This window comes from Maylandia zebra, linkage group LG18 (genome assembly GCF_041146795.1).
Source record: "Maylandia zebra isolate NMK-2024a linkage group LG18, Mzebra_GT3a, whole genome shotgun sequence".
Taxonomy (NCBI): Eukaryota; Metazoa; Chordata; class Actinopteri; order Cichliformes; family Cichlidae; genus Maylandia; species Maylandia zebra.
Window position 1 is genome coordinate 4,365,080 of NC_135184.1, and position 12,259 is coordinate 4,377,338.

The 12,259-nt window shown below is 40.0% G+C and overlaps 2 protein-coding genes across 2 annotated transcripts; both read left to right on the forward strand.

Annotated features, from left to right (window-relative positions):
- The first annotated feature begins 3,208 nt into the window (after positions 1-3,208).
- LOC112431525 (tripartite motif-containing protein 16) lies at positions 3,209-8,167 on the forward strand. The gene is made up of 3 exons (XM_024800147.2): positions 3,209-4,305; positions 4,660-4,746; positions 5,235-8,167. The coding sequence occupies exons 1-3, from the start codon at positions 4,065-4,067 to the stop codon at positions 7,049-7,051; spliced, it is 2,145 nt and encodes a 714-aa protein (XP_024655915.2). The 5' UTR covers positions 3,209-4,064; the 3' UTR covers positions 7,052-8,167.
- Positions 8,168-8,525: 358 nt separating this feature from the next.
- On the forward strand, positions 8,526-12,221 carry LOC112432554 (uncharacterized). The gene is made up of 3 exons (XM_076877136.1): positions 8,526-8,804; positions 9,835-10,096; positions 10,799-12,221. The coding sequence occupies exons 2-3, from the start codon at positions 9,847-9,849 to the stop codon at positions 11,641-11,643; spliced, it is 1,095 nt and encodes a 364-aa protein (XP_076733251.1). The 5' UTR covers positions 8,526-8,804; positions 9,835-9,846; the 3' UTR covers positions 11,644-12,221.
- The last annotated feature ends 38 nt before the right edge of the window (positions 12,222-12,259 follow it).

Here is a 12,259-nt window from a genome sequence, read left to right on the forward strand (position 1 = left end):
GTAAAGATCCGACAATAATACAGAGAAACAACAGGTAGAAGCAATGGAAGATTGAAAATAACGGTTGTCATTACTTTTCATTCAGTCATAAGATACAGAAACACCATCTGTTGTGTGTAAAGATGAACAGTAGGGGTAGGGTGATTTTCACCAGATCAAAGCCATGGATTCACAATTATGGTTTGGTGCTGTTGAGTACCTGGATAGAAAATGCACATGTGGAATGGTAGAAAGTGTTCAGCATGCTTTGATGATCTGCTTCAACTATGCTGGGGTGAGCATTACAGACTGCTTCTTAAATTTAATAACCAAATTGCATCAATGGGGAACTATAAATTCTACATTTGGATTTCTGATTATTATTTCTGGCTGATTTTCATTAGATCGACCTGAGTAGGGCAGCGACAGATGTGTGCGGTCCAGAAGAAGAAGAAGAAAGAGGAGAGCAGAAATGATGACATTCTAGGCTCGCTTTTCACCTTTGATGTACTCTTAGCAGGAAGACTTTGGTTTGGTGATGTGTTAGAGATAATTTAGTGGTTGAAGCTACTGTGGACTGACCAGATCTGCCATCAGCTCAGAGTGCTGGATATCACCGCAAACCTGAGACAAAGTCATACAGAACAGGTGTGTAAAACTGTGATGGTCACTGTGATGGGTGCATGCAACCACACAACTGAGACACTTAGTAATATTCATTTGGTCTTTTGTCTTATGTTTACGTTATGCTTTAAAGTTTCTGTGATCATAAGTTAACTAATTTGACGTTTTGAGGTTACCTGTAGTGATGTGACGTTCTGTATCGAGGCTTCGGAGCGTGTGTCGAGTAATGGAGGGGGCGTTTCCGCGATGCGCGTATTGAGGCTTGCTTCATTTATGGGAGGAGCTGAAAATGATGACGTCCGAAGCCTCGCTGCCCGGCTGTACCACGTGACTGGTTCATGAAGTGGTTCGAACTTTGCCGCGAGATATGACAGCGATATAAAGCCCTCAGACTTCATTCAAAATGTAGGTGTTTGATGGAGAGTTGCGGTTAGTGAGAGTTTGGAGACAGTTTGGAGGTTTATGAGAGTGAGGAGAGAAAGTCAGGAGAGAATGGAGCCAGCTAAGAAGAGGAGGATGTCCTCCGCTGTGTGGGAACATTGTGATTTTATTCCTCCCAACAAGGTATGTAAATTTCTACAGAAGATGTATTTTCATAATACTGATGGTGCAATACAATTTATGTTGAGCTGTCTTGACTTTTGTACAAGGTGAAGTGTTTGCTATGTGCCAGGGAGCTGGGATATAACAACAACACCTCATCCATGCTTAGGCACTACAGAGCTTTGCATGAGAATAAGGGGAACACCGATTGTGGAGCAAGACCAGGTGAGCCATCAAATGCAATGATAATATAGCATGCAGTAATGTTACTAAATGATATAACAATATTATACAACTGTTATAAGTTACATGTGTGATATTTATATTTGTGCTTTGTCTTTATTGTCTTTCCTCAGGAGAACAATCTCAAATAGATGAAGACCTGGTCAGCATGGTGATTGAGGACTCCCAGCCATTTAGCATTGTGGAGGACAAAGGATTCAAAAGATTTGTTAAATCATTAAATCCTAGCTATGTTCTCCCCACTAAAAAGGCCATAAAAGCAGTGAAAATTTAGTTTTTACAGAATAAAATGTGAACAGGCAGGACTGTGTAGCTGTCCATACCTCAACGTTATAACCGCACAACCACTGTCCACACCCCAACCACACCTCACCTCACAGTAAATGATCATTTGCATTTTAAGCATTTCCAAATAATCATTTTCCATACTGCCAGTATAAATATACACAGTATACTGCCATCACTACAATATACATGTTTTACACACTCCTTTTGTTGTTGACATTTACAGGCTGTGTGCAAAATGCCACACTCTTCAAATTCATGCCAGCTATTATTTTTACGTCCAGTAGGTGTCCTACTAGAGCAAATGAAGCTTCAAGAAGCTTTGCGCTGGGGTGAACCAATTGGATGAAAAGCTTCAGTGCTTCACGAAGCTTCATCTGCCCATCACTAGCATAGACTTTGCTTTGCATTGTTTGTTATTTTATATAGGTATGTTATATTGATTATATTTCTGCTCTTTCTCAGTTACCTGACCTCCGCTCCAGTCCTTCCTGGTTTGGCTGAAAGAGGAGGCTGAGGGTGGAGCTGGTTTAAATGCAGAAGCCAATAAAGTGGACTGGACCATCTATTGTGATCATGCAGGGGGAATGGGGTTCTTCTTGAATGATGGTTATCTGTTATCCCTTTAGTTTTCACCTTTGGTTTATATAATGGTTTATTCATTTGCTATATAACTGGAGCTGTTTCTCATTTGGGCAGGTCAGTTTGAGTTATGTTTTTGTTAAGTGATTTTTGAGTAGCAGTCTGTTAAGGTAACCTCTTTTATGGGCCCACTTGGTTCTTACAAACTTTATTTTTTGTTATTTTGAATTTTTGTAATCATTTTGTCCTTTTTGGGGTATAATAAAACCCATTTTTTTGAAGATTACATTTGTGCCTGTGTGTTCCTGGCGGCTTGGATCATGACAGTCTCAGTGAAATAACACTGACTCATGCAGGACTCTGATAAAAACTCAGCTTGTGGGCTAACAGACTAAAATCAAAGAATGCTTCTCTTTTTCTCTTTTGTTAAAAACTTTGAACATCCAGTGAGACACAGAGTAAAGTGACTTTCCGAGATTGTTTCTTCTTCTACAGATTCAGATAAATGATGTCATTTTGAGCCAGAAAGAACATTTCCATCATAAAGTAGAAGACTTTTATATTTTTTATTTATTTATCTGGTAAAAAGTCTCATTGACTTTAAAATGTCTTTTTCAAAAGAGATCTGGCCAAGACCAGAAGCTCCAGTTTTCTCTGCTTCTGTTTGCAGCAGAGCAAAAAGGACAGAGAGCAAGGGACGAGAGAAGACACGAGACAAAGACATGAACGGGACCAAATACTAACCAAGACAACCTAAACAACAAATACTGAATAAATTCAAGAGCGTAAGCCCTTGAATTCTGATTTAATAAAGTAAATCAGAATACTTTATTAATCCTGAAGGATTAATAAAGTATTCTGATTCTGATAACTAGGAAACATAAGATACACAGAGAACAGAATAATGATTAAACAAGACTCAAAAAACCAAACACAAAACACTGGGTCAACGGCCCAGGTACCCTAACAGCCGAGGGAAAAGATGACCTCCTATTCACATCAGTATGGTATATTTTACTCCCATATCACTACTCAAAGATCATATTTTATTGTTGTAGGTTGTGGAGGTGACACACACACAAGCTGTAGTTCAACAATGACTTCATTCCTCTATTGACCTATAAAGAGGTCTTGTTACATAAGATTAAAGCTGGAAACTGACACACATAAGCCCAAACACATTGTGTTATTGTGGACGTTGAAGTCACTGCATGTGTTTTTCATGAAGATTAAACTTTCCTGTGCTGTTGGTTCTTTGTTTAATTCTGTTGATTCTTACTTTTTTGTTCCTAAAGTTTAAACTAAACTCTTGTTGGATACCAGGTGTTCATTTAATAAAGCTGCAGGTTCAAACTTCTAACTGCATGAAAATGTAATGTGTAATGTCATGTGTTTCTAAGTACCATCATTGATTTTGGTCATCAAATCAGCCATTACTCATTTAATTTGATGTAAATTTCCCCTAATTTGCATATTCAGATTCAGTATTCAGTACCACATGTGAAAGTGACCCAGATCAGATTTGAAAATATTGGATTTGTGCCGTTCACACTGTCATAGCATGATCGGATATAGGGTCGCATAGGGTCAAAAAAATCGGATTTAATGCGCTTTCGCCTGCAGTGTGAATGTAGCCTTAGTTAGTTCTTAGAGTTTGGTTTCTGTGTTCCCCTCTATTTAGTGTCTGTACCGTGTCTCTGTGCATTTCCTGTTTTATTGTGAAGGTCCATGTCTTATGTTAGTGTGTTCTGTTCACATTTCCCCTGTCTCGTGTAGTCAATTAGGATCAGCTGTGTCTTTGCCATTCCATGTCTCCCCCTGTGTGTATTTATACTATGTGTCCTCGTGTGCTCCTCGCCGGTTCATCTGTGTTTTTTCCTGCATCATTCTGTGTCGTCTCCCTGCATCTCCATTTTAGGTTTCAGTTCTGTGTTGTGTTAGTTTTTTCCAGTTTAGGTTTCACCTCCTGCTGGCCTCCTTCGCCCGTTCCTAGATGCCCCTGGTCTCATATCGCACTGGACTTCATCACTGGTCTCCCACCATCCTCAGGTAACAGTTATTCTGACCATCATCGATCGGTTCTCCAAAGCTGTGCATTTCATTGCTCTGCCTAAGGGGATTAGGTGCAAGAGTTGTTAAAATGTATAATTAAATAATAGATGAATTCAATAGCAAACTGTGCCTCGTTCTCAGATGGACAGCAAGTGGAATGTGATAGATGAGATGAGGAGATGGAAGGAAGAAGAGAGGCAAAGAGTGATTCACAGGCAGAGCTTAGTTTATTTCCCAGTTTTGTTGCCTTATGGTTCCAAGCGCTGTGACCAATCTTTGCGTTTTATTATTATCTCATAACACTTGTTTAATCAGCTACCCTCTCTCCTGTGGACTGTTTAATCTCTACAGTCTCAGATCAACACAGCCCTGCCCTCCAGCACTATCAGCAGCAAGAGCAGAAGCAACCCCCCAAACAGCAACATTGTACCCCATCAGGTAAAAAATGGGCTACATTTGCTTTGCATTGTGCCCACCTGATGACAGTGATGTAGTGTGATGTGATTCCATATTAGATTCTTGATGAATGTGGGTTGTTGTTCTTCAGCCTGCTTCTATGTGCCCTTTTTAACTGTGAGCACCCGCCCCTTTAAACATCTCTGCACTGCCCTGACTAAATGTATATATAAACTGTCTCTATGGTTTACAGTCTGAGTCTGACAAGCTGTCAGCTGTTCATTTCTGCTATTTGAATTGTTAAAAGAAACAAACTATTCATTTAGCAGATTAACAAAAAGAATAGAGAGGCATCCAGTTATTGACATTTATATTATTTAGTTAAAGGTTTGAACAGAAAAACAATTAAACACAGAGCCTCTTCCTGCTTTCTGGAATGAATCACAGCATGAAAACCCTTCCTCTTCTTCCTGCTCTCTAGCTCAGCACCTCCTGTCTGTCCATATCTTTCTGTGTTCCCTCCCCTTTAGATCTACATTATGAAGATGGGTGTAACCAACGTGTGTTAGAGCTGGCAGGCCCCATTCACAGCAGCAACACTTGTTGTTCAGATCAGACCAGTTTCTATATTAAGGAAGTGAAACTTACACAGTCACTGACACTGAGAGGAGAAATGGCGCAGAAAGGAGTTCAGCTAGACCGAGAAACCTTCTCTTGTTCGATCTGTTTGGATCTACTGAAGAATCCGGTGACTATTCCCTGTGGACACAGCTACTGCATGAAGTGTATTAAAAGCTTCTGGGATGAAGAGGAAAAGAAGAAAATCTACAGCTGCCCTCAGTGCAGACAGACTTTCACAGCGAGGCCTGTCCTGGTGAAAAACACCATGTTAGCAGTTTTAGTGGAGGAGCTGAAGAAGACTGGACTCCAAGCTGCTCCTGCTGATCACTGCTATGCTGGACCTGAAGATGTGGCCTGTGATGTCTGCACTGGAAGAAAAATGAAAGCCTTCAAGTCCTGTTTATTCTGTCTGGCATCTTACTGTGAGAAACACCTTCAGCCTCATTATGATGTGGCTCCATTCAAGAAACACAAGCTGGTGGAGCCCTCCAAGAAGCTCCAGGAGAAGATCTGCTCTCGTCATGATGAGGTGATGAAGATGTTCTGCCGTACTGATCAGCAGAGTATCTGTTATCTCTGCTCTGTGGATGAACATAAAGGCCACGACACAGTCTCAGCTGCAGCAGAAAGGACTGAGAGGCAGAGAGAGCTGGAGGTGAGTGGACAAAACATCCAGCAGAGAATCCAGGACAGAGAGAAAGATGTGAAGCTGCTTCAACAGGAGGTGGAGGCCATCAATCAGTCTGCTGATCAAACAGTGGAGCACAGTGAGAAGATCTTCACTGAGCTGATCCATCTCATCCAGAAAAGAAGCTCTGATGTGAAGCAGCAGATCAGATCCCAGCAGGAAACTGAAGTGAGTCGAGTCAAAGAGCTTCAGGAGAAGCTGGAGCAGGAGATCACTGAGCTGAAGAGGAAAGATGCTGAGCTGAAGCAGCTCTCACACACAGAGGATCACATCCAGTTTCTACACAACTACCCCTCACTGTCAGCACTCAGTGAGTCTACAGACTCATCCAGCATCAATATCCGTCCTCTGAGCTACTTTGAGGATGTGACAGCAGCTGTGTCAGAGGTCAGAGATAAACTACAGGACATTCTGAGAGAGGACTGGACAAACATCTCACTGACAGTCACTGAAGTGGATGTTTTACTGTCACAACCAGAGCCAAAGACCAGAGCTGGATTCTTAAAATATTCATGTGAAATCACACTGGATCCAAACACAGCGCACACACAGCTGTTATTATCAGAGGGGAACAGAAAAGCAACATTTATGAATCAACAACAGTCTTATTCTGATCATCCAGACAGATTCACTTGGTGGTATCAGGTCCTGAGTAGAGAGAGTCTGACTGGACGTTGTTACTGGGAGGTGGAGTGGAGAGGGGGAGGAGTTTATGTAGCAGTCGCATACAAGAATATCAGCAGAGAAGGATGGGGTAATGAATGTGGATTTGGATGGAATGACAAATCTTGGTCATTAAATTGTAACAACAACAGTTTTACATTTCGGTACAACAACATTGAAACTCCTGTCTCAGGTCCTCGTTCCTCCAGAGTAGGAGTGTACCTGGATCACAGAGCAGGTATTTTGTCCTTCTACAGCGTCTCTGAAACCATGACTCTCCTCCACAGAGTCCAGACCACATTCACTCAGCCGCTCTATGCTGGACTGAGGCTTTGGCAAATTGGAGCCACAGCTGAGTTGATTAAAGTGAAATAGACTGAAGTCTTTCATATTGTTGTAAGTTTAAATCTGTATTTTAGTTCCCTTTTAGTTTCTCTCCATCATTATTGTGGTATTTATGTGCTGCACATAAATCAGATGTCAGTCAAACATTATGGGCAGTACCTCGACATCTTCAACATGTTGTCTTGATGTTTTTACGTTTTATAGGTGGAGCTCTTTCCTGTGTCTGTTCAGCCATGGAGACTATCAATGCTTATGGATATTTTTATTTGAAAAATTTCTCCACATGACAACATAAACTTCTCTATCTTCTAAATGTTTACTGAATATTTTTCTTAGGTATTTGTATGTTGTTGTTTCTCTTCACTGATCTTAACAGAGAAGTCTACAGACCTTCCTTTATCACACAGATTTTATTCTCATTTGTACATTTATAAAGAAAACAATTAATTACAGAGCAATAAGAAATTTTAAGAAAGTGCACTATATCATAATTTATAGTAAAGTGTATTAAAGCATCGTTAGTTAATCACTTATTTAGTTTGGAGCTGTATCATCTGACACTGTAGAAACATTTCCTCCAGCTTCAGCACAGAATGTTAAAAACAGAACTATTAATGAGAACAAACAGTAGGAACACAGTATCAGCAAACATCATGGCTTAAAATGGAGAGTAAAAATCTAAAAAGAAATAAACAAATTAGTAAAAAGGATTTCCTGTTGACATGTTATTGGTCCTATCTTGTCTGCAGCACCTCCAGGATGCTTCTTATATGTTTCTGGTTATTTTTGCACCAATTTTAGTTTTTGTCAGTAGGAAGTTCAAGTTCAACTCAGTGTGTTTGTTTGTTTTTTTCAAACTGATGCCTGACCTTGAACACCAAACATCTGTCAATAAAGCAATGATATAAAATGCTTATATTAGTACTGAAAAACTGCATATCCACTTTACAAATATAAATAATGATATAAATCCACAGCTGAACTGGAGGAGCAGCTGATCTAGTTCACTCATGTGTTTCTGGACTAAGAGTTGGAGCAAATACCTTATGATTCAGTGATGTTTGTTTTTGTTAAATATTTTGTAGATCCAAGAGTGAGTTTGACTCATGATGATGATGTTCCGAATTAAACAAAGTTGGTCACAAATTCTTCAAAGCTGTTTATTAAGAATATATTCACTTGGACTCATGAGACAGGCTTGTGATCCAAGGGAGCCATCAACTGGACAATTACTGACATGACAACAAAAAAGCTAAGTACAGAGGGGGGAACAGAGGTGAAAATACTTGCTTTAAAGGATTGTAATGTTTCCTTTTAAAATAAGTCTCTAAGGTCAGACAAAGGGACAGAAACTCATAGCTTTCTACCAGCCCAATGACAAAACTATAAGTTGTTTTTTAACATCTACTTTTTCATCTATTTGGCAGTCACAGTGAAAAGTATAAACATTGGCACGCTTTGTCTTGTGATTCTGCTGTTCGTAAAAAACGACCATGCGCAAAGTACCAGACTTTAAGGCTTTGACTTGATGCCAATGGCCTGAGGAGGACAGTATTACCCTTGGACATGTGTAGTCTGCCGTCTACTCAATAGAAGAAGAAGAAGCGCGGAAATGGCACAACTGTCTTCAGTTTCTGGGAGAGTTTAACAATGAGAGACTGATGATGCAGAAGAAATCTCCGTGGTTAAAAACATTAAAAACAGTCGTCCAGGATGATGAGATCCGCCACTGGCTCAGACTGCTGTATATCAGCCGGAGACCCGAGATGAAGTCACGCAGCAGGTATGTAAAACTGTGATGTTCTCAATGAACTAACACAGGAACGATCTGAGCTCAGTCTGTAAGCTAACAGGCTAAAATCAGAGAGCAGCTAATCAAACAAGTGCGTCCGTTTTTTTTAAAGGTCAACTTTTAACAATAGACTTTCATGAGACACATCAAAACCAAACAGGGAGGGAAAGCTTCGGTTTTCTGCACTGTGCCACAGTTCGCTGTCTGCTTCGGTTCACGACGCCTCACTCCGGGGCTACAGACAGTTCTCTGCCGCCTGTGGTGCTCCTCACCTCCGTCTGCACCCACAGACTTCCCGAGGTGGAGGCAGGCCGGCAGGGACTTTGAGAGATGGGCTTTACTTTTAAAAATAGCCCTTAATCAGGGTCTAACTCACTAAAAGATGGCCACATGTCTCTCTCCAACTTAATCTCTTTCTTTTAAGTAATTGTTTTTCATTGAAATGAAATTAATTGTTCAATAAAATGATTACATTTATAATTGAATTAAAGTTAAATGAATCAAGGTGATTTTGACTTTGCTAGTTAACAGGAAGAGAAACAAACTTACACAGGATAAAATGAAATTTGGAGCCAGCAGAAAAAGTCAGATCACAGACAAACAGAAACATTCCTCTTTGGCTAAAATAAAATGCAGATTATTGCTCATCTGCAGTTTTAATCATGGTGAATAATTTATGATTCAGCCAAGTAAGATTCTTCTGTGTGGAGGTTTTTCCCCTGTCAAAAGGCATTGACCATTACCTTCATCTAAACATGGAATTTAAGTCATGTAGTTGCCGTTGTTTGTTTTTAAAGAGGTCATAATATTTTTGTGATGGTAGAAATTTATCTTCAAAGTAATAGTTATAAAGTGAATTAATAAGACTTTCCAACAAAGAGAGGGAGTCACATGGTGCTTCTGAAACATTTGTACAAACCTCTCTCACATATGTGAGCAACATGCTCACAGTGTACAGCCCTGCTGACTGAGGCTGCACCTTTACCTGTCTAATCTTTTTCTTTTTACTTTGTTCCTCAAGTCCCACATCAACATGAAGTGTAAGGAGGAGGAAGATCTGGCTGGCCAGCAGGTCTGGAAGCAGGAGAGGAACTTCAATCTGGACCAGGAGGACACAGATCCCCCACAGATCAAAGAGGAACAGGAGGAACTCTGCATCAGTCAAGAGGGAGAACAGCTTGTAGTGAAACACGAGGATGAAGGCATCGTCGTCTGGAGCGGGGAAGAGCGGCTCAGACAGCTGCATAACATCTGGAAACCTGAGAAAGATTTACAGACCAGCGGTAAAACTGTAATGGCTTTTCTGAAGTGTTAACATTAATATTAAACCTACAGTTTGTATCAGTCAGATCTATTTAATGTGTATTCGTGAAAACATGACAGGGAGTTTTAAATGGACTGGTTCTTATATAGCGCTTTTCTACTCAATCTTGAGCACTCAAAGCGCTTTACAAAACTTGTGCATTCACCCACTCACTCCCATTCGCACAAGCACATTTTTCTTAGTGCTTTCTACCAACATTCAGACACACATTCCACAGATCAAAGAGCAACTTGAGGCAACTTGGAGTTAGTATCTTGCCCAAGGATATTTGAAATGCAGACTAGGTGAAGCCGGGAATCGAACCGATCAGTAGATGATCTGCTCTACCGCCTGAGCTACAGCCACCCCCAATAGTGAAGATTATTTTGAAAAATATCAAGATGTAGATCAGTTTCGAGATCAACTCCAAAATAGATCATCAGTCAGTCAGTAATAAGTGAGTTCTTTTTTGTTTGAAAGGTTTTTTTTACTCTTAATGTTGCTGAAAAATGTCAGAACTCAAGTTCTCATTTGCATCAGAGTGCACAAATAACTTCATTTTTACACACTTTTAATTTCACCTGCAAATGTGAGCAACATGCCCTCATTACAGACTTTAACTAAAACTTTATCTTCTCAGAAGTGTTTTTCTATAATTACATTTTTTTTATTGTTCGTTTAGACCTCCACCAGCAAACTGCCTGTAAGGAGGAGGAGTTTGTCGCCAATCAGCAGGAGAGGAACTCAAGTCTGGACCAGGAGGACCCAGATCCTCCACAGATTAAAGAGGAACAGGAGGAACTCTGCACCAGTCAGGAGCTGGAGGAGATTGTACTGAAGCAGGAGATCAATAGTTTTATGGTGACTTCTAGTTTTGAGGAAAGTGACCTCAGTGAATCAGAACCAAACGATGACCAGCTCCTTGCTCTTAACTTTCCTGAACCAGAGCTTGAGGAACAGGAAGAAAACCAGCATGTGGACTCGGGATCAACTAGAAATGCGGAGCTGAAGAAAAGGAGACGTCACAAAAACCGAACAGATAAGTCTCGGAGTGAAACTGATACAAGTAAAAAATCTGTAAGCTGTGACACTTGTGGAAAAACTTTTCAGTGTAAATCCAACCTGACGAGACACATGAGAGTTCACACAAGTGAGAAGCCACATTCTTGTAGCACCTGTGGGAAAAGATTTAATAAGAAATCCGGATTTGAAAGTCACGTGAGAATCCACACAGGCGAGAAGCCGTATTTCTGTAGCACATGTGGGAAAAGATTTGGTAAGAAATCAGGACTAGAAACTCATTTGAGAATCCACACCGGTGAGAAAGCGTATTCTTGCAACGTCTGTAGGAAAGAGTTTAGAGACTTGTCGACTATGAAAAGTCACAGAAGGATCCACACAGGTGAGAAACCATATATTTGTAGCTCCTGTGGGGAAAGATTCAGTTGGAAATCAGGACTGAATTTTCATCTAAGGATCCACCTGAGTGACAAACCAAATCACTGCAGCACCCGAGGTAGAAAATGACCTCATGCTCCAAGTCACGGTACATTTCCTGTCCACAGCAGTGAAGGGCACTCTATGTTGTTTGTTCCAGCCCTGACTTTATGTTTCTCTAAGTTTGATATTTTTTTTATTGGTCTTTAAAGGTGACACAAATATTTATTGAACATGGATGCTCTTTTAATATTTACCACAGAAACTTGTATTTCTTCTTCAGTATAGAAGAAAACAAACATGAAAATGAGTTTTTCATCACTTGTTCCTTGTAACAACCATGATGTGATTCCTTTTTATCAGCCAATAAATAAGTTTTGATACACAGGACTAAAGATTTAAAAAAAGTTCAAGACAAGTATACAATTTTTATTTAAATATGTTTTCTTTGTGATTTATGTTAATGAAGGTTATACTTCAGTATGGCTTTGACCTGGTTGTCCTGGTTCTTCTTAGCAACATGTTGCAAGATTTGATTAAAATGTTTGTGACTTATTTTGTGTATTGTGTAATCCCTGCTAAATAAAAGCAGTTAAATGTGCTATATTGGCTCATGATAAGTGTTTATATCATTTTGCCTAAATGCAAGTAAACTCAATGTTTGCCAACTCTGTGTGTGCAGTTTGCTTCATAAGTACAGTAACAG